The sequence below is a fragment of the Schistocerca nitens genome, chromosome 5 (assembly GCF_023898315.1).
Source record: "Schistocerca nitens isolate TAMUIC-IGC-003100 chromosome 5, iqSchNite1.1, whole genome shotgun sequence".
Lineage (NCBI taxonomy): Eukaryota > Metazoa > Arthropoda > Insecta > Orthoptera > Acrididae > Schistocerca > Schistocerca nitens.
Window position 1 is genome coordinate 840,837,316 of NC_064618.1, and position 26,385 is coordinate 840,863,700.

At 41.2% G+C, this 26,385-nt stretch overlaps 1 protein-coding gene across 1 annotated transcript in view; it reads left to right on the top strand.

The window, feature by feature from the left end:
* Positions 1–26,385, top strand: part of LOC126260749 (lachesin-like) — a 163,814-nt gene that overhangs the window by 114,132 nt on the left and 23,297 nt on the right. Inside the window, exons 5-6 of the mRNA XM_049958087.1 lie at positions 19,110–19,229; positions 26,009–26,176. Of these exons, the coding sequence (XP_049814044.1) occupies positions 19,110–19,229; positions 26,009–26,176 (288 nt within the window). The remainder of the gene's footprint in view (positions 1–19,109; positions 19,230–26,008; positions 26,177–26,385) is intronic.

Consider the following 26,385-nt stretch of genomic DNA (forward strand, 5'->3'; position numbering starts at 1 on the left):
TTCAACTGTGATTTATAGTTTCTAGTAATGAAACACATCTACAATTTTTAATGTTTACAAAATTAAAAAAAGAAAAGCACAATACCTGACAACAACAGATGTACGCCAGAATTGGCAACAAACATGTCTTCTTAAAGTGGAATGTGATATTGATACTATTTTTGTAGTATATATACTAATAAGTAATTGCGTCATCTTGCATTGAAACTAATATGATAGGCAAACTTCTAACAAATAACATGAACTGTAATGACGCTATAACACATTCCTGGAGTACATCGATTATCAACTTGTATCGACGGATAAGCCTCCAACCCTAATATTGCTGCTTTCTGCTCATTAAGTAGCCTCTAATTCAGTCTCAATCTGCCTAGATATCTCACATAAAGGTATCTACAGCTGCATCCATGGATGAAGCACTGAACTGAAAGCTTTTACAAATTCAAGAAATTACGAATTAATTTTGACGATGAAATAAAACAGTCACCAGCTACAGCTAACAACGGCATTTGGTACTGATAAATAGCTTTTTCAGTGTTGAACTCACAGCTTCATTCTTAGAAGGTTGTTCAAAATGAAAGATTCAAACATATAAACAGAGATATTGTGTAATTGTTCAGATATTGTTGAATACTGCCTGGCATTCGGTGAAATTTACACTTCGTTCAAAGTAGCCAACGGTACAAAAAAAGACTCACTATTTTCGATGTAAGTAAGAAAACAAATTCTGTTCTTAACTTAGGAAGTCGTTTACTCCATTAGAATTTGTTTTTGGGTGCATTTATAATAAAATATTTCTTTTTTCTTAAATCGTTTTATTACCGTAAGGCACTACTACACCAAGGAACTTTCTCTGAACTCGGCGAATGTCACATTTCTATTAAAATGGGATTATAAACCATGACTGGTGCTCAGAGCTGAACCAGCCGGTTAGAAACCAATAAAGAAGGTACCTATCCCTAACAGACGGCATTGTTACAACTAGCTAGTGATGTTTTCACTTTATAAGAATTAACCTGTATTTCACACAAGCATCGCATCACCATGTTAGTTTTCCATTAAACAGAATTAGATGTTGAAACAGAGAACCCACTTGGGAAGAAATATGGATATGGGCCTTTAAAAATAGTCTACACGACGAGAAATATTTTGGTTTCAAATGATCAGCGCTGATAACTATAGAGAATGTTATTTCTTTTCAGACTGGCCGTTATATTTGGAGTTGACTGCTTTCGGACATAGTTCCGTGTATTTGATCCGCTGCCTTTCCTTGGTGAGAGACAACACGTGCTTCATTCTAGTCCTTGGGGACAGTGTGAAGAAATTTCTGTCCAAGGGGCATGCGGTAAATTATGATTAGGGCTGATGTTAATTTTGTCGATGTTTTGGTATGGAGGCTAACGAGGACTCCACTGCACCCTAGGGCCTCATAATCCTTAATGAAGTGATCAGATCGGCTGTTATAGATGAAGTAAATGACGGAGTTTGATTCATCGATGGGCTCTTCCAACGAGAGAACTTTCGTTTTAGCGCTGAAAGCATAAGGGCATTAACAGTTCTGTGGAGAGTTTTAAAGCGTATCTACAAGTAATAACCCACGACGTTTCGAGTAGTGTCGTAAATGGTAATCCAAGACTAATCTCTACTTTAAAATACAACATGTTGCACAGATTTGTTGCTTTATGAGAACACATCAACAGTTCAAAGCAGTCTCATGTGCGAAGCTCCAACTAGGTTGAAAATGATAGAGAAAACTTATCACTTAGTCACTCTTTATTCAAATAGCTTTCTGAATCAATACAAGTTTATACAAAGAAAATACCACATGAAAACTAGAGGAGTTCATGGTAACTGTGATATATATATATATATATATATATATATATATATATATATATATATAAGTTAATAAATTTTCAATAATATCAGATTATTAAATCTTACAACATACAAATGCCGAGTAGCTGCATCTTTCATACTTTATACGACGAAATAGTTATTCTCAACAAAGATCTGACCCAAACATAGACGTAATATGACCGCATTTATGTGTTACTTGGAAACTACCGTTTCATGCCTCTCTAAATCATAATGGGACACATTCCTGGTGCTGTAATCCCAGTTATTTAATAGAAAAAATTCTCTAGGTGTGTGTAGTACTCGTGCGCTGAGAGTTCCGTACAAACTTAATTGTGGAAACATAGACAGTTTGTATATTCCAGGAATGGAGGATCACGACGATTTTTGCCTATTATCGACGTTGACACTGGCAAAGTATTGGTCACATTGATTTCAAGATTTTGAAGAACGTTTTAATTTCAAGTCTGAAGTCGGATAGCAAACAAAAAAAGTAAATATTTTTTTGTGTGATATAATTACAAATTGACAGATTCAGATTTTCCACTTAACTTGCACTGTAAAAATTTTCTTCTTGCCAAATTTCGTGATTCTAGACTAATGGAACTTGATTACTGGGTTTGCAATTATCAAAACATATGGCATAAATTGCCGGATCTTTTGCTTACATTGACTTAGAGGCTTAACATTTATACGCCACCAAAGCACTACAGACCTCAGTATGTGACATCAGTTTCAATTTCATACGTCTACGCACTTCTGACTAAAATAGGTCTTAATAGACGGAGGGACAGACACACAGTCAGATAATAATTGACAACAAAACATTTTGTTCGTGTGAAGCAATAAAAAATTAACCATTTTCAGATTATTTTTTCTTTGATTGTACTACGAAATCTTGCTTGTTTATAAATTTCATGATTCTAGTTCACTGGAAAGTACCCTGTAGGCTTTTATGAGTGAGTTTGCGTGTGTCTAAATATGAGACATAAATGGCCGTATCAATTGATTACACTGACTTAGAGGCTAACGTTTATTATACCGCCAAGGCTGACGTAAGTTTCAACTTCATGCGTCTTTCAGTTCCTGAGAAAAAGGAGGCTTAACAGACGCACGACTAGAAAGAAAATCAGATAGCAAACGAAAAGAAATGGTTGTAATATAATTACAAATTCACCATTCTCTGATTTTTTCCTCTGGTTGTGCTGTGGAGCCTTGCTTCTTGTTAAATTTTATGGTTGTAGATCAATGGAAGGTAAAGTACAGATTTTGGTGAATGAGTTTGCGAAAGTCAAATTATGTGACATAAGTGGCATCTTCTGACAGCACTGACTTCCAAACTTCGCTTTGTACACCACTAAGGGTCGTAGCCATTAATTCATCATCATCATCATCATCATCATCATTTAAGACTGATTATGCCTTTCAGCGTTCAGTCTGGAACATAGCCACCTTATAAAATTCCTTCACGATCCCCTATTCAGTGCTAATATTGGTGCCTCTTCTGATGTTAAACCTATTACTTCAAAGTCATTCTTAACCGAATCCAGGTACCTTCTCCTTGGTCTGCCCCGACTCCTCCTACCCTCTACTGCTGAACCCATGAGACTCTTGGGTAACCTTGTTTCTCCCATGCGTGTAACATGACCCCACCATCTAAGCCCGTTCGCCCTGACTGCTACATCTATAGAGTTCATTCCAAGTTTTTCTTTGATTTACTCATTGTGGACACCCTCCTGCCATTGTTCCCATCTACTAGTACCTGCAATCATCCTAGCTACTTTCATATCCGTAACCTCAACCTCGTTGATAAGGTAACCTGAATCCACCCAGCTTTCGCTCCAATACAACAAAGTTGGTCGAAAGATTGAACGGTGCACAGATAACTTAGTCTTGGTACTGACTTCCTCCTTGCAGAAGAGAGTAGATCGTAGCTGAGCGCTCACTGCATTAGCTTTGCAACACCCAGCATCCAGTTCTTTCACTATGTTGCCATCCTGTGAGAATATGCATCCTAAGTACTTGATACCGTCCACCTGTTCTAACTTTGTTCCTCCTATTTGGCACTCAATTCGTTTATATTTCTTTCCCACTGACATTACTTTCGTTTTGGAGATGCTAATCTTCATTCCATAGTCCTTACATTTCTGATCTAGCTCTGAAATATTACTTTGCAAACTTTAATCGAATCTGCCATCACAACTAAGTCATCCGCATATGCAAGACTGCTTATTTTGTGTTCACATATCTTAATCTCACCCAGCCAGTCTGTAGTCTTCAACATATGATCCATAAATAATATGAACAACAGTGGAGACAGGTTGCAACCTTGTCTTACCCCTGAAACTACTCTGAACCATGAACTCAATTTACCGTCAACTCTAACTGCTGCCTGACTATCCATGTAAAGACCTTTAATTCCTTGCAAAAGTTTGCCTCCTATTCCATAATCTCGTAGAACAGACAATAGCTTCCTCCTAGGAACCCGGTCATATGCCTTTTCTAGATCTATAAAGCATAGATACAATTCCCTGTTCCACTCATAACACTTCTCAATTATTTGCCGTAAGCTAAAGATCTGGTCCTGACAACCTCTAAGAGGCCTAAACCCACAATGATGTTCACCCAATTGGTCCTCAACTAATACCTGCACTTTCCTTTCAACTACACCCGAGAAGATTTTACCCACAATGCTGATTAAAGACATACCTCTGTAGTTGTTACAACCTTTTCTATGTTTAAAGATTGGTGTGATTACTGCTTTTGTCCAGTCTGATGGAACCTGTCCCGACTCCCAGGCCATTTCAGTTACCCTGTGTAGCCATTTAAGACCTGAAATTCCACTGTATTTGATGAGTTCCGACTTAACTTCATCCACCCCAGCTGCTTTATTGCACTGCAGTCTATTGACCATTTTCTCCACTTCCTCAAATGTGATCCTATTTCCATCATCATTCCTATCCCCTTTTTACCTCGAAATCTGAAACATTACTGATTTTCACCTACATTGAGCAACTCTTCAAAATATTCCCTCCATCTGCCCAAGGCATCCACAGGATTCACCAGCAGTTTCCTGACCTGTCCATTTCCTTCTTACCTCCCTTTGGAAGACTGCTAATTACACTCCAGAACAGTTTTCCAGCAGCTTGACCAATAGTCTCCAACCTGTTTCCAAGATTTCTTCTTGGATGTTGCAATTACCTGTTTGGCTTTGTTTCTTTCTTCAACATAACTTTCTCTGTCTACCTGATTTCTAGTATGTAGCTGGCAACAATCAGAGCCATTAATTTGTGAAATAGATGGGCAACAGACAGATCCTTTAAAGGTTCCGTTTTTACCAATTGAGATACGGGATAATAAAAACATTAGAAATCAATTACGTAGAATTGTCTTTCAAAAAGTACAACATCTGATGAAACGACAAAAGCGGTGCTAAATAGTTCCATTTTATTTCTTTGATGCGAAGTTCTTTCAACCTTTTTCCATTTTCGTGAAGCTGCACAACGAAATATGTGCCAGTGGCTAATTTCAGCAATAAAATACACTTGATAAATCCTCGCTGGACAAAACTGTCTATTAAATAGAAATAAAATCTCCGTAAATGGACTAATGTTAGCTCTCGTTATTGATATTAACTGTTTTTCTTTGTAATGTGCTAGTTCTTTACTATCTTGTAAATTAAATTAACTACTAGGCGTCTTTTGTGACTGTTTTGTTTTTGCTTGTCTCTGAAAGATGTTCCACTCGATAGTTTTATGCATCCGTAGTGCTACATAGAAGAAACGACCATTCTGCAACCATTTTCTTAACTGCTTGCTTCAATATTTTGTTTTGAATCGTTTGTTTTACATATGTTCTCGTTCAGACAGCATTTTTAGGTAGTTCCGTTACTGTCACTATGTATAACTACAATATGCAGTCTTAGCACTTCTACATGTCATACGTTTAATGTTCATTGGGTCTACTGTTAGGACTTGCGCACTCAAAGTTCCTTGTATGCGAGCGTCTGCTGCATTAGATTCTTCTTCGATGTTGTTACTCCACATGGCAGATGGACCTTGGTGACTTAGGGACTGCAGAGGTTGGCAACGAAATGTGGGTGCTGGGCTCGACTGGGTAGGGTTGATGTGGCGGTGGAGAACTCTTGAGATAATTATAGATGTGGCGCGCTTTTTACGGAGGGGTACGTTGCTTAAGAAACGTAAGTGAAAGTAAAATAAAAACGAGTGACAGTTATTCTTTTCTGCAATACAGACAACATATATTACACATGTTAACGAACACTCCATTGTCTCCGGGAAGTGCCGTACTTAATTGTTCCTATTCTCACTACACCGGCGAAAGAAGTTAAGCCACTGTCCTTTGCTCAACATTCGTTGACTAATGAGTCTGTTCTTGCATTTGCACAAACAGACTGATATTTCTTCCAAGTAGTAAGATCGCACGGGAACTCCGCCCTATATTAAGCGGTCACACCTCGCAACGCTTATAGTGTGAAGACGTATACCGCTAACCAAAATCTCCTGAGTAATCGGTGATCGGCAGGAGTGACTGCAAAGTGCCTGGCACGTCTACAGCAGCCGTATGCTCAGCGCCATAGCTGTGTGCTCTCGTGAGCTCATGCACTCTACGGAGAGCTACAGCAGCCTGGCCTAAGTTGTACTATTGTTAACGGTACTCGTCATTTGAGCTTCGTGAAACAGAGACATTAGTCAAAGAGCCTCTCACGTTGACTGCTGAAGACTATTTTTTATAAACGCATGTTGGGGCGTTGATGGGTATGCTGTACTCAGAAATTTTTCTTAAGAAAAGAATTCGATACCTTGCGCCGTTTCCGAGTTACTTAATAGCGTTGGCGTTAGCCGATGAATACGTGGCGCGCGAAAATTCAAGCCTTCCGCCACAGACGCTATCGCCAAACGTGCCTGGTTTCCTAAACGCGAGCAAGAGAGCGATGAAAAACTTGTACATGAGACGGTAGTAAGGATCGAACCAAAGCAAAAGGCAGGGCATTTTCAAGGGCTGTCTTGTACTCTTTGGGGACAGCTGCCATGCCTTGTACCTGGCAGGCCGCTTGCATTTGTGCGTGCAACGGCCTGATTGGCTAACTTCGATGCTAATTAACTCCGAAACGGCGCAACGTGTCGAATTTTTTCATAACAATTTTTTTCCGGAACAACCAACCCTGCAATACCCATACATGATTTCCATACTCAAGTCACAGCACCCTGCATGATTTTTTTTATCTCTAACAGTCTTAATTTGTACACCACTGTGTCTTCCATGTCTGGAACATAGTTCAACGATATGTTTTGCATAATAAATTGAATGGATAGTTCTAGTATCAACAGTGACCTACAAGAATAGTTACTACACATTTTTCTTTCCTCTCCCAAAATTTCTTTGATTCTAGCACGTCTTGGGTCTCTAATATCCCTCAAATTTCCTGTCCATATACGTTATATTGCTGTGGAATTCACTGTGTCTCCGTCGACACCAAAATGTTCCAAAAGACCGGGCGAAAATATTCGACATTTCAGAGCGTCATATGTCGGGTTCTATTGATCACAGAGATAAAGGCAAACTTTTGTGTATAGCCCTTGGGCTAGCAACCATTTGCAAACCTATCGGAAGACCGGTCGTACTGTAGCTGGCGCTCAGTACAGAGTTAAAATTTTAACATTACGCATATCCTCCAGCCCAGGTAAATTGAGAAAATCGGTTGTTTATCGTGCTTGAGGCGTGATCCTCGGCGTACCTTAGGCAGCTTATAAAAGCACCATTTGTTGATGGGCCATTCCTGAGAAAACCTCGAAGTAACATGTTTTTTGGGTACGAGAAGTACCAGTTGTGGGGGTGGCCAATTGTGTAATTTATATACATGGCAAATCGTCGAAATTTTTATCACATGTTCTTAAGACGATATTCTCGGAAAACGTAGAATCCTTTTTTTTTTTCGAAATCATTATGCGTTATCGAGATTCACAGGCTCAAATTTACTGTACTTATGCGTGTAAAATATGCACGTAATATCACGTCTGAGGCATAAGTGCAATTGTAACTGACGTAGTGAACACGTGGCAAGATTTCTAGGGCCATTTCAAGGATTCTAATGTCACAAGACTAGCATTTTAGTCAGGATTTTTTCACCAATAAAACTTTATGGTGCGATGTCCCCGCACAATGGGCACTTGATGCCTATAGAAACATGCTCCAAGTGGTACTATAGTAACTACAAATTTGACGGGTCCGATTGGGACTCGCCTGCTGAGGGTTTCGTACAAACTTAATCATGTATAAAGACACTTCACGCATTCCGCCAATCGACACTGATACTGGTAAGATACCGGACCCATGTATTCCAGGATTTCCGAAAATGTTTTTATTTGAATAATATACATGTGAAATAAAGTCGTGCAGGAGCCAGCCGACTATTATTATAACAATAAGTAGTTCTACATTCTGGCTGACTGGGTCGCAATGGTAAAAGCCGAAAATCAGGCAAGGAATGAATTTATTGCTAACACAGCACGTTTAAAAATTTATGCTTCATCAGATAGCCGGGGGCGATTAATGCAGGTAGATAAGGCCTTTCAAGTTGTATGCGAAACAAACATTCGCAGACGACTCTGTGACCCAGTCAGCCTAGATGCAAAACTATTGATTGTTTCAATCTGAAGTTTGACGTCTCGTAACAAAGCATAAAATATCTTTTTTTCGTGTGATAAAATTACAAACCAGCAATTTTCGGATTTTTTTCTTTGATTGCACTGTGAAAACTTGCTTGTGCCAAATTTCACGATTCTCGGCCAACGGGATATACCCTATAGATTTCGACGAATGTGTTTGCGAGTATCAGAATATTGATTGATTGCACTGACCTGGGAGTTAACGTTTATTACACCGCCAGGGGACCATAGACAATAGTGCGTGACATAAACGTCAAGCTGATACGTCTAACCGTTCCTAAGACTAACGGTTTTTAACAGACAGACAGAGAGACAGACGAAAAACAAAGCTATCCTATACAGGTTCCGTTTACACTGACTGAGGCACAGAACCGTAAAACTTGGGAAAAAGGGTCTCAATATGCCTGAAAAGAACTTAAAATAACAGCCAAAAATTTCTGAACTGTAAAAATTGTAAATATTTCTAACAACATTACATTCTTTTAAGATACAACAAATCGTAAACCTGGAGTTTTCGATTAACTGCACTCTAAAAGTGAAGTATCCGGAAAAATGTAAGCCATACATACAGGGTGTTTCAAAAATGACCGGTATATTTGAAACGGCAATAAAAACTAAACGAGCAGCGATAGAAATACACCGTTTGTTGCAATATGCTTGGGACACCAGTACATTTTCAGGCGGACAAACTTTCGAAATTACAGTAGTTACAATTTTCAACGACAGATGGCGCTGCAAGTGATGTGAAAGATATAGACGACAACGCAGTCTGTGGGTGCGCCATTCTGTACGTCGTCTTTCTGCTGTAAGCGTGTGCTGTTCACAACGTGCAAGTGTGCTGTGGACAACATGGTTTATTCCTTAGAACAGAGGATTTTTCTGGTGTTGGAATTCCACCGCCTAGAACACAGTGTTGTTGCAACAAGACGAAGTTTTCAACGGAGGTTTAATGTAACCAAAGGACCGAAAAGCGATACAATAAAGGATCTGTTTGAAAAATTTCAACGGACTGGGAACGTGACGGATGAACGTGCTGGAAAGGTAGGGCGACCGCGTACAGCGATCACAGAGGGCAACGCGCAGCTAGTGCAGCAGGTGATCCAACAGCGGCCTCGGGTTTCCGTTCGCCGTGTTGCAGCTGCGGTCCAAATGACGCCAACGTCCACGTATCGTCTCATGCGCCAGAGTTTACACCTCTATCCATACAAAATTCAAACGCGGCAACCCCTCAGCGCCGCTACCATTGCTGCACGAGAGACATTCGCTAACGATATAGTGCACAGGATTGATGACGGCGATATGCATGTGGGCAGCATTTGGTTTACTGACGAAGCTTATTTTTACCTGGACGGCTACGTCAATAAACAGAACTGGCGCATATGGGGAACCGAAAAGCCCCATGTTGCAGTCCCATCGTCCCTGCATCCTCAAAAAGTACTGGTCTGGGCCGCCATTTCTTCCGAAGGAATCATTGGCCCATTTTTCAGATCCGAAACGATTACTGCATCACGCTATCTGGACATTCTTCGTGAATTTGTGGCGGTACAAACTGCCTTAGACGACACTGCGAACACCTCGTGGTTTATGCAAGATGGTGCCCGGCCACATCGCACGGCCGACGTCTTTAATTTCCTGAATGAATATTTCGATGATCGTGTGATTGCTTTGGGCTATCCGAAACATACAGGAGGCGGCGTGGATTGGCCTCCCTATTCGCCAGACATGAACCCCTGTGACTTCTTTCTGTGGGGACACTTGAAAGACCAGGTGTACCACCAGAATCCAGAAACAATTGAACAGCTGAAGCAGTACATCTCATCTGCATGTGAAGCCATTCCGCCAGACACGTTGTCAAAGGTTTCGGGTAATTTCATTCAGAGACTACGCCATATTATTGCTACGCATGGTGGATATGTGGAAAATATCGTACTATAGAGTTTCCCAGACCGCAGCGCCATCTGTTGTTGACAATTGTAACTACTGTAATTTCGAAAGTTTGTCTGCCTGAAAATGTACTGTTGTCCCAAGCATATTGCAACAAACGGTGTATTTCTATCGCTGCTCGTTTAGTTTTTATTACCGTTTCAAATATACCGGTCATTTTTGAAACACCCTGTATTTTGTTAACGTTATATTATGCGTGGTTATTTATTTATAAGTATGAAACTATACAAAAGTGTCGAAATATATAAATAAACTATCAAAGCTTCGTCTTTTATTACTATTGTTATTCTTATTATTACGTCCACAGTTATTTGCTGCATGTATTACAACCTCTGCCTTCCTCTACAGTTTTTCCCTCCACAACTTCCTCCAGTATCATGGAAATTATTCCCTGCAGTCTTAACACTTTTCCTATCATCATGTCCCTTCTTCTTGTCAATTATTTCAATATATTCCTTTCCTCGCAGATTTTGTGGAGAAACTCCTTATTCCCTACTTCATGAGTCCACCTAGCTTTCTGCACTCTTCTGCAGCACCACATCTCACATGCTTTAGTTTTCTTCCGTTCCGCATTTCCCACAGTCCTTGTTCTACTGCCAGTCAATGCTGTGCTGCAAACACACATTCTCAGTAATCTCTTCCTCAAATTTAGGCCTGTATTTCATACTAGCAGAGTTCACTTGGCGAGGAATGACCTTTTTGTCTTTGCTAGTCTGCTTCTTATATTATCCTTGCTCCGTCCATCATGGGATATTTGGCTGCGTAGGTGGCAAAATTCTTTAACGTCATCTAGTTCTTGATCAACAATGTTGATGTTAAGCTTCTCGTTTCTCATTTATGTTTCATTCAACAGATTCTGTAATTCTTCTTCAATTTCACTGAGGATAGCAATGTCATCAGCAAATAACATTGATATACTTTCAGACTGAATTTTAATCCCACTCTTAAACCTTTCTTTGGTGTTAGTCATTGTTCTTCGACGTATAGATTGAACAGTAAAGGTGAAAGACGGCATCAGTGTCTTACATCCTGTTTAATCTGAGCACCTCGTACTTGAACTTCCTCTTACTGTTCCTTTTTGCTTCTTGTGCGTATTGTATATTACCCACCCTCATTTATGGTTTACCCATATTTTTCTCATAATTTCGAACATTTTGGACCATTTTATATTGTCGAAAGCTTTTTTGAGGCAGCCAATTCCTATGAACGTGTCGTCTTTTCCCTTCACTCTGGATTCCATTACAAATGCAACGTCAGACCTGCCTCTCTAGGGCCTTTCTCTTTCCTAAAGCCAAAATGATCGTCATTTAACATATCTTCAGTTTTCTTTTACATTATTCTGTACATTGTTAGCAACTTCGACGCATGGGCTGTTAACCTGACTGTGCTGCCATTCTCGCACTTGTCGGCTCTTTCATTCTTCAGAACTATGTGGATGATGTTTTTCCCGAAAGTCTGATGGTATATCGCCAGTCTTATACATTCCTCACACCAAAAAGAATAGCCCTTTTTTGCCATATCTCCCAATGATTTTAGAAATTCCGATGGAATGTACAACACCCACTTGATGTGACACAAACCAGTGTTACCCACTGAGAGGATTTCGGAAATTTTTTACCGCTTGTTTGGCTAATGAATGAAAGTATCGGACAGTAATTTTGAATACAGTGCAATTAATAGTAAAAACTAAACAGGCTTTAACTTTGGGGTTAATGAAAGAAGTAAAATTCATATACGAATGAAAAGAAAAATGAACGGTCTCTAGCCCAATTAGGCACATGAATTTGGAAATATATGTTTAAGAAAATTAAATATTATTTGCGGAAGTGACTTTCATTAAGATTCCCTTTGAATAGCATACTAAATACACATGAATACAGGGCATTCTAAGTTGTGGGTAGCAGTAGTTACCATAAATGCACAAACGAATAGTCATAGAAAGCCAAATTATACCCAACTCATAATAATAACAGTTAAAATCTCGATCATTACGTGACTCAGTATTGAGATGTCACTGCAGGAAGCACCGAACTAAAATTGGACATGGGACGGGGGTGGGGGGCCTTCTGACATATAAATACCACAAATAAAGTACTATTTATACTCCCATTTACAGTAATGTATCAGATTGCTTCAGAAGCAATAATATTCCAATTATCTTACAAATAAGAGAAGAACATGGTGGGGACCCATAAAATGATACTGTATCACTAGTCAAATTCTATGATTATTGGAGTAGTAAGATTCGATTCAGCTAAATTTAATTCTTAGCCTCACTTGGGATGGTTCATGTTTTCATCCTCCAAAGCAAATTACCCAACACTGAGCTCAATTAACCTCAAAAAATCATTCATGATAGCAATCAAGGCTAAATTATGTTTCAAATTAATTTAACTTGTGTGCCTTTTTCATCACATGTGAAGCAGGTATTTTAGGTAGCAACATTTACACAGACGGACACTGAATTTTAGCACATTTAATACACAAAAATAAATTACCAGTTTGTTTGAAACAAGGTACTCGGATTTATGAACACTTAGGAGGGGATCCTGCATAGGTTCATGATTAGGATAATTGGTGGCTAACTGTACTCATGGCTCTTGATATTTGATTGCTCTTTACAATTTCTTCTTGGTGACGGATTTTCAACTTGTTAGACTTATTTCTTATTGCCGAGAGTACCATGCAACAGCCAATTACACATCCGAGGCAACATTCCTTGCAAAACGGTTTCCAAATGCCCCACTTCGCACCATCGATGTGTACCATGTAAAGGCTAGCCACTGACTGCGTACCGTTCCCACCAAGGAGCCGCCCAGTTCCATCGCAAAAACCGCCTTTTACATTGCGCCAAGCCACTTCCGTCGCGAAGGGACTTCCCTAAATCTTTTACATTATACAGTACAAGTGCCCTAAGCATGAACCAGCCTTCAATATACATTGTTTTCTTTATAAACATACATATATTATAAAATTTCATTATTCTAAACCTTATTTAGTTTTTTGTATACATACATTAGAAACTTTAAATTTACTGTCACAAATCAGTGACCTTAACTAATAAAAAAAAAAAAAACTTCATAATCACAGATACACATTTACATAATGTGAACCTACTTCTAATCGATATAGGTGTTACAAATGTAACTATCCCTTCTGCCTTATTTCATCTCGAATCTTCCAAAGCCCCTTTAAATTACGGTTCTAATACTGGATCCCCTACCTCTTCCGTAACGACTACTATTCCTTATTCTGTCACATCATCAGGCAGGTTTTCCCCATCATAGACGTCTTCATTTTATTTCTTCCACCTATTCCCTGTCTCCTCTGCACTTAACAGTGACATTCTCATTGCGCTCTTAATGTTCCCACCCTTGCTTTTAACTTCACCAAAGGTTGTTTTTACTTTTCTGTATGGGGAGTCGTTCCTTACGACAGTCACTTTTTATTTTCGATGTTTTAACATTTGTCATGAAGCCGTTTCACCAGAGCTTCCCTGCACCGGACATTTATTTCTTTCTTAATTCACATATTTCTGTATTCGTTACTTTCTCTGAACGTTCTTGTACTTCTTTCTTTCGTCTAACAACTGAAGTATTTCTTCTGTTATCCATGCTTTCTTCGCAGTTACTTTCCTAGTATCTATGTTTCTCTTTCCATCTCATGTGATTGCCCCTTATAGAGATATCCGTTCCTCTTCAACTGAACTGCCTGCCTAGCTGTTCATTATCGCAGTATCTATAGCTTCTGAGAACTTCAAAAATATCTCTGCATTCCTCAATGCTTCCGTATCCCATTTCTTTGCACTTCTTTCTACTCTCCATCATCACTAAAATATGACCTGAGTCTATATCCGCTGCTGTTCATGAATTACAGTCCAATATCTGATTACCTGAATGTCATGTAATCTAACTGAAATCTTCCTGTATCTCCCGGTATTCTCCAAGCAAACCCCCTCCTCTTGTTATTCTTGGGCAGAGTATCGCTCTTACTATCTGAAATTTATTGCAGAAATAGTCATCTTTAGGTTGAAGCTCACCTATCCGCGTTTACTTACGAATAGAATTGTTTTAGGAGAGGATCCGCCTTGAACAAAACACAGTTTTTTTATTATTATTTTTATTCACCAGACGTATTTCGCTGAAGTTTTAGCATGTTCAGTGGGTTTTTTGTTTTTCTTCTAAAAAACACGAGAAATGCTTTTTACTACTGGTACACATATAAATTCGAGTTTTTAAAGACAGTAGCTACAGATCTGGAAAACAGACAAATATTTTTGCATAGATACCTCCGCTACCACATTTGCTCATTTCCTGGATTTTATGTAATTTAATGTGGTTTTGTCATCTGTAGCTTCATAGAAAATTTACTTTGCAAGCTTACAACTGGGCATGTTATGGTCATGTTTACCATTAACTAATGCTAAGTGGATGATTGTGTGTGTTTGTCTGTCTGTCTGTCTGTGTCTGTGTGTGTGTGTGTGTGTGTGTGTGTGTGTTTGCAGTACGTTTCTCTTATCCGCAGAAGTAGGCGAATCATATTGCAACCACACACATACACACTCACTCACACACACACACACACACACACACACACACACACACACACACACACATACACACACACACACAATCTTCGAGGCAGTACTAGTTAATGGTAGGCACAACCGTACCAAGCCTAGTCGTAAATTTTCGAAGTAAACAACTGCTCTACACTATGTTTTATATGGTGTCAGATGACAAATTGTGAAACCAAGCAGCTCCATTAAGTTAAATAAAATCGAGGAAATCCACAGCATGTGGTAACAAGTTATATATGCTAAAATTTTGTCTGTTGTTTAAATTTGTAAATAATGTCTTTAAATTGAAATTTATGTGTACCAGTAGTAAAAAGCATTTTTCCTATTTTATTTTTTATTTTTTTTGGTCATCACTCTACTGACTGGTTTGATGCGGCCCGCCAAGAATTCCTTTCCTGTGCTAACCTCTTCATCTCAGAGTAGCACTTGCAACCAACGTCCTGAATTATTTGCCTGACGTATTCCAATTTATGTCTTCTTCTACAGTTTTTGCCCTCTACAGCTCCATCTAGTACCATGGAAGTCATTTCCTCATGTCTTAGCAGATGTCCTATCATCCTGTCCCTTCTCCTTACCAGTGTTTTCCACATATTCCTTTCCTCTCAGATTCTGCATAGAACCTCCTCATTCCTTACCTTATCAGTCCACCTAATTTTCAACATTCGTCTATAGCACCACATCTCAAATGCTTCGATTCTCTTCTGTTCCGGTTTTCCCACAGTCCATGTTTCACTACCATACAATGCTGTACTCCAGACGTACATCCTCAGAAATTTCTTCCTCAAATTAAGGCTGGTATTTGATATTAGTAGACTTCTCTTTGCCAGAAATGCCTTTTTTGCCGTAGCGAGTCTGCTTTTGATGTCCTCCTTGCTCCGTCCGTCATTGGTTATTTTACTGCCTAGGTAGCAGAATTCCTTAATTTCATTGACTTCGTGACCATCAATCCTGATGTTAAGTTTCTCGCTGTTCTCATTTCTACTAGTTCTCAATCCCTTCGTCTTTCTCCGATTTACTCTCAAACCATACTGTGTACTCATTAGACTGTTCATTCCGTTCAGCAGATCATTTAATTCTTCTTCACTTTCACTCAGGATAGCAATGTCATCAGCGAATCGTATCATTGATATCCTTTCACCTTGTATTTTAATTCCACTCCTGAACCTTTCTTTTATTTCCATCATTGCTTCCTCGATGTACAGATTGAAGAGTAGGGGCGAAAGGCTACAGCCTGCTTTATAGAAGATAACAAAACACCCACTGATGATGCTGAAAACTTCAGCTAAAGATGTCTGGGGAATAAAAAGAAAAAGAAAAATGTGTGTTTTGCTCAATGCGGATCCTGTCCGAAAACAAATCTTGTTGCATAAAATTAGTCTGTCCCGTCTCCCATTCCTACTACCAAATCCATATTCTCCCGTAACCCTTCACCTTACGCTACAGCCGCATTCCTACCGACACTTCGTCGACGTGTAGAATTACTCGTGGTTTTATATAGGAAGCATAGGAAGCACACCACGCTATGGCAAGGAAGCGAAGGCAACCAGCGGGAAAGCGCTTTTGTCGGACCACCAAGAAAGAGAATTTGTACCTCACCACAAAATTTTGGCGACAATATCCGCGCTCCTTTTTCCGAAAGAGAGAAGCAGAGAGACAGTGTCAGCAGAAGAGGAAGGAAGCGGTGCCGGTAGTGCCAGTGTGAGAGGACGAGAGAGGAGCTAGTGATGGTGGCAGAGAGAAAGAGGCAGGGAAAGAGAGATGGACGAAGACAACAGAAGTGGGAGCCAAAGAGAGAGGAGATATTGATCGTCATTGACAGACAGTAGTAGTAAAAGAGAAGAGAGATGCGTGGAGATAGGAGCAGTGTGTTCAGAAGAGAAATGAAAAATCGGATGAGAGAATATACGAGGGTCACTCCAAAAGAAATGCACACAATTTTTTTTTAATTCCATCTTTTATTCTACATATTTGAAAGTCTGTGTGTAGATACGTCCTTTAGGAACAATATTTTCATTTCTCCACATAATTTCCATCCCTCTCAACTGGCTTACGCCATCTTGGAACCGCCTTGGTAAATTCTGGACCGACCTGCTGGAGCCACTGTTTGGCAGCGTGCACAAGGGATTCATCATCATCAAACCTTGTTCTACAAAGAAAGACTTTCAGTTTCCCAAAGAGATATTAGTCACATGGAGGCAGGTCAGGACTGTAAGGCGGGTGTTTCAGTGCTGTCCATCCGAGTTTTGTGATCGCTTCCATGGTTTTTTGACTGACATGTGGCCGTGCATTGTCGTGCAACAGCAAACCATCCTGCTTTTGTCGATGTGGTTGAACGTGACTCAGTCGAGCTTGAAGTTCCTTCATTGCAGCTTGAAGTTTCTTCAGTGTCGTCACATATGCATCAGAATTTATGGTGGTTCCACTTGGCATGATATCCACAAGCAAGAGTCCTTCGGAATCAAATGGTTGAAATGTCTCTGAGCACTATGGGACTTAATATCTGAGGTCATCAGTCCCCTAGAACTTAGAACTACTTAAACCTAACGACATCACACACATCCATGCCCGAGGCAGGATTCAAACCTGCGACCGTAGCAGTCGCGCATCTCCAGACTGAAGCTCCTAGAACCGCTCGGCCACTCCGGCCGGCGCTTCGGAATCGAAAAACACTGTAGCCATAACTTTTACAGTAGAAGGTGTGGTTTTGAATTTTTTTTTTCCTTGGGTGTATTTGCATGTACCACTCGACTGATTGCTTCTTCGTCTCTGGTGAACAGTGATGGAGCCATGTTTCATCACCTGTCACAATTCTTCCAAGAAATTCATCTGCACCATTCTCGTACTGTTCCAAAACTTCGCTTCATATCGTTTTCCTTGTTTCTTGGTGAGCCACTGTCAACATCCTGGGAACCCACCGCGCACAAACCTTTCTTAACGCCAACACTTTCAGTATTCTGCAAACTCTTCCTTCTCCTATCCCAACGTAGCGTGACAATTCGTTCACTGTGAAGCGTCTGTCAGCAGTCACCAATTCGTTAACTCTCTGCACATTGCCTGGAGTGTGTGCAGTATGAGGCCTGCCGCTCCGAGGACAATTCTCAATATTGCCGTGCCCGCTTTCATCACGTAACCTGCTTGCCCACCGACTAACTGTACTGCGATCGACAGCAGCATCTCCGTACACCTTTTTCAACCTCTTGTGGATGTTTCCCACTGTCTCGTATTCACAGCACAGGAATTCTATGACAGCACGTTGCTTCTGACGAACGTCAAGTGTAGTAGCCATCATGAAGACATGCTGTGACGGCGCCACTCACGGGAACAGGTTGAACTAAGTTTGAAAACAAGCGGGAAGGATGTATCTACACACTGTAAAACTTTTACACATGCAGAATGAAAACTGTATTTTTTCAAAAACAGTTTTCATTTCTTTTGGAGTGACCCTCGTACATAGGCTTTTGGGAGGGGTGGGGAAGGGTTCTGTTCCTTCCCATACTAGCGAGTTTTAACACGTATGTATGGGGGAGGGTGCAATTTGGACAGAAATTTCAGGCACGTGAATATAGGTGAAAAAGTAGCTAGGACCCTCAGCATTTTTCAGCTTCCGTGGTATGGTGCAGTGGTTAAGTATGAAGGCTTAACTAGAAAGAGATACTGGATGACAGGATTTCGAATGTTCTGTATTAAAAGAGCGAGACTATGTTCGCGTGCCGAAATTTTTGTGAGGGAGGCAGATTGAGGATTGAGACAATTGGTTCCCCACGTTTCTGTCAGATTCTTTTGAAGAGCAGCGTATTCGCTTTTTCTGTACTCTGAAAAGAGCACTTTCCCGCTGGTTCACTTAATTGTCGTCTGTAGCGTGCACCTTTGCTCCAGAGAATGAACCTCGGTAGTGATATAAGCTGTTCTTCCTTTCCACACTGTTGCCGGTATGTGATAAACTGGGCAGGTAATAGCTCGCTGGAGTTGACACTGGCTAACGCGCAGCTAGCAGCAGCAACAGCAGCGCGCACACCCTGACGCTCCGCTTCCGTTGACAGTTGCGCCGCTGGTGAAGGTGTCCAACCAGCTGGTGGCGGCGCCCGTCGGCAGTGACGTCACCATCAACTGCTACGTGGAGGCGTCGCCGGGGGCGCTCTGCACCTGGCACAAGGACACAGGTGAGCAGGCCGACACGTCACGCTCCGCAGTTTAGTGAAGGTCAAAGTCCTTTCCACTTCAAAGAGTGTCTTTTTCACGTGCTTTTCGACGCTCACAAGGGAAACTCCTCATCGTACTGCCCTCACATTTAGTGGCAAGTTGGCCGATTGGATAGCGCATCAAAAACTGAACATAGATCAATCGGATGCACATAATTACCGGACAATTTCACTCATATCGATTTGTTGTTTAATATTGGTACATATTTCTGTTCAGACATAATGACCTTTCTAGACTCTGAGAAGCTCATCTGCAGAAACCAGCCCGCATCTCGTGGTCGTGCGGTAGCGTTCTCGCTTCCCACGCCCGGGTTCCCGGGTTCGATTCCCGGCGGGGTCAGGGATTTTCTCTGCCTCGTGATGGCTGCGTGTTGTGTGCTGTCCTTAGGTTAGTTAGGTTTAAGTAGTTCTAAGTTCTAGGGGACTTATGACCACAGCAGTTGAGTCCCATAGTGGTCAGAGCCATTTGAACCATTTTTTTTTTTTTTTTGCAGAAACCAGCACGATTTTTGGAAACAGCGGTCAAGCGAGACACAGCTGGCCCTCTTCGTGCATGATATACAACTGGCTCGAGATACCGGCTACCAGATTGATGCCGTATTCCTCGAATTTCTAAACGCGTTCGACTCAGTTCCACACTGTCGCTAGCTCCAAAAAGTGTGTGCTTACGGCCTATCCGATGAAATATGAGGTTGGACAGAAAGTTTTCTAACAGACAGAGTGCAGCATGCTGTCCTGAACGGGGTGTCTTCAACAGAAACAAACGTTAGTTCAGGTGTGCCCCAGGGCAGTGTAATGGGTCCGCTGTATTTTACGATTTACGTAAACGACCAGGTTGATGATACTGACAGCGGCAACAGACTATTTACCTATGAGGCTGTAATCTACAGGAAAGTAGTATCATACGGAAGTTGTGAATAAATCAATGAGGATTTGCAGAAAATTAATGCGTGGTGTAATGACTGGCAGTTATCTTTCAGTATTAGTGTAACCTACTGCGTAAAACAAGGCGCAAATCCCCACTAATGTACGAGTACAAAATAGATGCCCAGTCTTTGGAAGCGGTAACATCCGTCAGGTATCTGGGTGTGACTATTAGAAATGATCTCAAAGGGAATGATCAGATTACGCAAGGAACGGATAAGACGAACTCTAGATTGTGGTTTATTGGTAGAATCCTGAAGCGAAGCAGTCCTTCAACAAAGGAAACACGTTAGTTCGTCCAGACTTATTGTTCGTTTGTATGGGACCCTTAACAGTTGGGTCTGATTCAAGAGACTGAGAAGGTTCAAAGAAGAGCGGCAAGATTCGTGACTGGTACATTTAGCCATCGTGAGAGCGTTACAAATCTCACTGAAAGTTTGAAGTGGTACACACCTGCAGATAGACGGCCCGCTAAACGGAAGGGGCTGCTCACTAAATTCCGAAATCCGACCTTCACCCAGGATGTAGAGCACATATTATTACCACCAACTTTCAAACCGCGCAATGATCAACATTCAAAGATAAGGGAAATTAGAGCTAGTACTGAGGCGTTCAGACAGTCGTTTTTCCCCGCTAGTGGAGTAAAGAGAGGGAAATATGACTTTGGCGCGAGTTGTGCCCTCCGCCACACACCGCTTGGTGGCTAGCAGAGTATATATGTAGATGTAGATGTAGATCAAGAATGAAAACAGGAAGAAGGTGTGGTGTCACCGCTAGACACCACACTTGCTAGGTGGTAACTTAAATCGGCCGCGGTCCTGTAGTACATGTCGGACCCGCGTGTCGCCACTGTGGGATCGCAAACCTAGCGCCACCACAAGGCAGGTCTCGAGAGACTGAGGAGACCTCGTCCCCAGTTGTACGGACCACATAGCTAGCGATTGGACGTGCTAAGCCTTGCTCTCATTTGCCGAGAGATAGACAGTAGAATAGCCCTCTGCTAAGTTAAATGGCGACCACCTAGCAAGGCGCCATTTGTATCAGTGCCAATAGCTTACGAGTATGCAGGAGAGATGTATTCCAACAAGAGAATAAAGTTAAGTATTAAAAAAGCTACGTATTTTTCTTTAGTGCATTTATAAGTCTCATGTTCCAGACTTCACGCCCGTCTGAGTTAGCCTTGCGTGCCCTATCGGCTACAGCATTGTGTCTGGGCTGTATGGTCTAGACACAACAGAAGGTGTTCAGAGCTATGGAAAAAAGAAGCACAATACAAGCGAACGGTCCAAATATGTGTATGTGCAATATCGCGAAACGTTAATGATCGTCGTGTCCTGGCTGAGTGCTCACGGTGGACGATTGTGAGGGAGACGATACGGGTTCTTGTAACAGTCCCACTCTGTTTTTCACAAAATTACGAACTCTCCCTCCGGTCACTGACTTGTCTGTTCGCTGTATTCAAATCTGAGTAAGTGTCGTGGCGTAGAGTCAGTTTGCAACAGCGACGTGTAATGAAGGGATCTCCAGACGTACGTATCTCCCATTTGTCCTACAGATGTACCACACGCTACGCTTACTGCATTCCGTTTTTAAAGTTTCTACTCTTGAATTCCTTCTTTGTAACATAGTTCACACCCAATCACTTGTTTCGTTCATTTCTGTGACGCGTCTAAGCGGCATCTCGCCTGCTCTCATCATTCATCACATTTGCTTCCGACATAATATATTCTTACCAAGAACAAATATGAGATACGTACGTCTGGAGGTCCCTTCATTACACGTCGCTGTTGCAAACTGACATTACGTCGCGGCACATACACAAATTTGAATACAGCGAATAGACACGTAAGGGACGGGAGGGAAAGTTCTTAATTTTGTGAAAAAAGAGTGGGACTGTTACAAATTTGAACCCGCATCTCCTCCTTTACAGTCGATCACCGTGTCCTCACAACCACGACACGATGATCATGAACGCTGTTCGATATTGCACCCATTAAATCTTAACCATTCACTGTTTCTATTTTGCTTCGTTTTTCCAAAGTTCAGTACACCTTGCTCTCTGTTCAGTTTTTGACGGGATATCCGATGGTCCAACGTACCACTAAATCTGTAGGGGTTGTGATGGGGGCTTCAATTGTTATAACTACTCGTACATTTCATAGTGGAATACTGCTCAAGAGTGTGCGATCTAAATCAGTGTGGAACTTGTAAAAATACCGGAAAAGTGAGTTTGCTCAGGTTTTTTCGTTGGTCAAATATGTGAGGGGAGGGAAACCGAGACTGCCTAAAAGTTACGCAATTGGATTTCTGTCAAGTTTTCGTAACCAAACGATGAGTGCGAAATAGGCAGATGGAGTATCAAACCGTCTAGCTTGAGATCTAGTTTTGCGGAAAAGGTTTAATTGCTTGTAAGCAGTTGGGGTGGTTAAGAAAATCTTAATTAGTCATTTAAGGTCAAACTGAAATATTTGACGAACAACTGTTGATGGCTATGTAAATGAGTGTCGCATCTTCAAAGTGAAGCTAATTTGCGCATAGAAAGTTACTTATTTGTGAAATTTTACTGTCAACGAAAATTTAAGCGGAGCGAATACAAAGGTCCTTAGAAATTACACAAAGGATTTTTGTGTAAAATCGACAAATGGGTTATCAGACCCACAAGCGATGGATCTAGTTTTGTCGAAAAATATTTAACTATTGGAAAATAATCAGACTAATAAACATATTATATTTCATTCTTTCTGAACAAAATTTGGAAATAAAAAGACTGAAAAAAACAGGTCAAATATTTTGTGAAATGATTTGTCTAAAAGAAACAAATAAAAGAAATTAGAGAGACATTTGACGTACCTTTGAATGCCGCTCGAAGTCAAGTCAGCAAATCATGGGCCAATAGAAATTTCAAAGTTAAACGTTTAGCTTAAAATTTGAAAGACCAACAGAGTGAAAATTTCATTCTGGAAACATCCCCCAGGTTGTGGCTAAGCCATGTCTCCGCAATACCCCTTCTCTCAGTACTGCTAGTTCTGCAAGGTTCGCAGGAGGGCTTGTGTAAAGTCTGGAAGGTAGGAGACGAGGTGCTGGCGGAAGTAAAGCTGTGAGGAGAGATTGTGAGTCGTGCTTGGATTGCTCGGTTGGTCGAGCATTTGCCCACTAAAGGCAAAGGTCCCGAGTTCGAGTCTTGGTCCAGCACACAGTTTTAATCTGCAGGCAGTTTCATTAACAGACGATATTTTTGTGGTGGCCTACGTAATCCACGAGAGAAATATCATCCACTGCTCTTTAAAATACTAAGATTCCAAGTGAAACGCTGAACTTTACATTCTCAATCGTCACCTCATTTGCTGTATATGAGTTTTCGAGCAACATTGAAAGGCACGTCAGATATTTCTGTAATTTATGTGATTTCTTAATTTCAGACAAACAATTCCACAAATTGTACTGTTCTTTTTTTAGAAGACATTAACAGAGAGAAATACGAGAAAATGCGACCTGGCTGAGATTCGAGAAGAACATTAAGTTCGCAAAATAAACTTACAAAATTACAAGAAATACTTGGCGAATCATAGTACAACTCTTCAGTCTGCTACATGTGCATCCTTAAATTAAAGTAAAGAGATGACTGTTTGGGTGTCCGCAGTTCACTGTCTCGTGACGAATGGGGATTGGAGTGTTGCTGCTTCTACATCGTATCGGCCCCGTAGGATTTTATCTGCCGTCGACTGAGTGCTGCGTTGTGCTCATCATCAGTTCATCACCATCGACGAGTAAGGGGCCAAAGTGGCGTCAGATGAGAAGGCTGCAACAAGCGGTCGAACATCCCAGATGTAGTGTCTCGGCCAATAATGTTATACCATCATTTCATTTTTACAGCCAGCATACATTTTCCGAACTCCACACACGTGTGGAATGGGTAGTAAAGTTAATAAACTATCGTATAATAAAGGATTTCACAGCTGGGCTGGTGTTTAATTTTTTTGCTCACATACACTATATTTTTGGTTTTCTGCGGGAATGAGTTGTTTGTCAGAAACAAAATAGGCCAGAGTCCGTTGGTCTGATATCTAAGTTAATCATCCTTCTTTCTGAGAAACTTTCCCTTTCCACAATAACCTAGTTTGATTTTTCCCTTTGCAAGAGATACCGGGAGTCACATCCATACGATAGTGTGAGCACTTTCATATCTCATAGACTTTTAGTCATGTGTTTGACGTATTGTGCAACATATATTTTGAAATCTGTGTGTATAAATTTTTATGTCATGCTGTTTGTCATACCTTATGTCACATCCTAGCCAGCTGAGGTGTGACAGTTGTTCGACCGTTAGTCATGAAGGCAAAAACCTGTTTTAACTCTAAGCACTGCTTTTAAACCCATTACTTTGTCCTCTTGCTTTGATACTTTCATATGTATTGTTACACATTAGTTCAGAAAGTGGAGTGCTGTTTATGGGCTAGCTAAGTTTTCACACATTATAAATGCGATCACAAGCAAAATGGAAAGCGTGGGCACATCTGCTTTGCTTTGATTTAATGCCTGGTCTTACCTTAGAATTACATTTCTCGAATATACTGTAAAATACCCCAACACATTAAATGGTCCTTAATCCCTGCGCATCTGGGCTTTGAGTTTTATTTTAACGGCGGTCTTTGTATAAAAACTTTAGGCAAAGTGCTTTGATAAGCGCCTTTCTTTCATTGTAGATCGCAGCTTCCACCCGTCTGCCCGACCAAATGATTTTTCAAAATAGTTTAGGCAATTTGGCTCTTTGCTTTACACTCCCACCGCAAACAGATGCTTGTACTCGGTATAAAAACATTATCTTCTCTGGAACGTCCATTTCTAAAGCCATTCACTATACCTGGTGAGTGAAATTAGCAGTTACGTTTCGACTTTTGTCTGTCATCTTGGAATGAGTTCTTCTGCTAGTTTCAGTTTACTAATTTCTGTGAAGCCTTGACATTTCCTTCTATATCGGTTCCTTAACAGAGGTTAACGTGAGTTTCCTGCAATTATATTTGTTGCCTTCTCAGGTCTGATCTATCAATACAGGTACACTAACACTCAGGCTCTAAATGAAGTGCAGACACTAGGTACAGTTGCCTCTTCTCATTTTAGGAAAATCCCTCATAAGCACAGGCCATATCGTCTAACAGTTTTATTTATTCCTACTCCAGTAGGATCATCCATTAAATCCGAGGCATTTATCGCTTCTGCAGAGTCTGAAAATTATACTACACAGAAATAGTATCAAATGTATCACCACGTTACGGCTTGTCCGTGGTCTCCTGCAGACACGTTCTGTGGCCAATAATGTACCACGAAAGATGTGATTGTGAACTGATTATTTCAGGGACCAATTGGTAATTAACTGCGTTCAGCCTGACAGCAGACATTAAGAGCTACCACGTGTATATTAGTGCGTACAGTAAGAATACATGATTTACCGATAATGATGTGCGTATGGCATTGGTGGCAGGGAGACCCCTCGCGGGGCAGTTCGGCCGCCGCTCCACAAGTTCTTTAACGCCACTACGGCGACTTGCGAGTGAATGAGGATGAAACGATGATGAGAGACACACAACACCCAGTCATGTCGAGGCAGAGAAAATCCCTGATCCCGCCGGGACCCCGTGCGCGGGAAGCGAGGACGCTACCGCAAGACCACGAGCAGCAGACATTTACTGTTTACGTCCAGGAAGGGAGTATGATTGTTACCGACGAATCGTAGGCTGGAGGATATTACAAAATAGCACTGAATGTTTTCTCTAAGACACAGAAACTAAACTGCCCTTGGCTTTTGTGTTTTCCCGCAGACGGGAAGCTGATGGAGGGCAGCAAGTACGCGATGAGCGAGACGCCGATGGGGTATTCTCTGGTGATGAACCTCACCATCCGCTCGCTGGAGGCGCGCGACTTCGGCAGCTACACTTGCATGGCGAAGAACCCGCTGGGCAGCGCCGATGGAACCATACGTCTCCAAGGTGAGTCAGCCAGACGTTATTTACTGCGTGGCGAGGAAGACCGCTGTGGCGGACGATTAAGACTGTCTGCACAAACACCCAGAGCCACACACACTCATATCAGTCACTATGTGTGATATCAGTACAGTAGCGTCTGCAGATGATCCAACTTCTGTTGTGCCAACAAAATAATTAGCGTTGGCCCTCTCTCCTCTCGTCCATATAGCTAA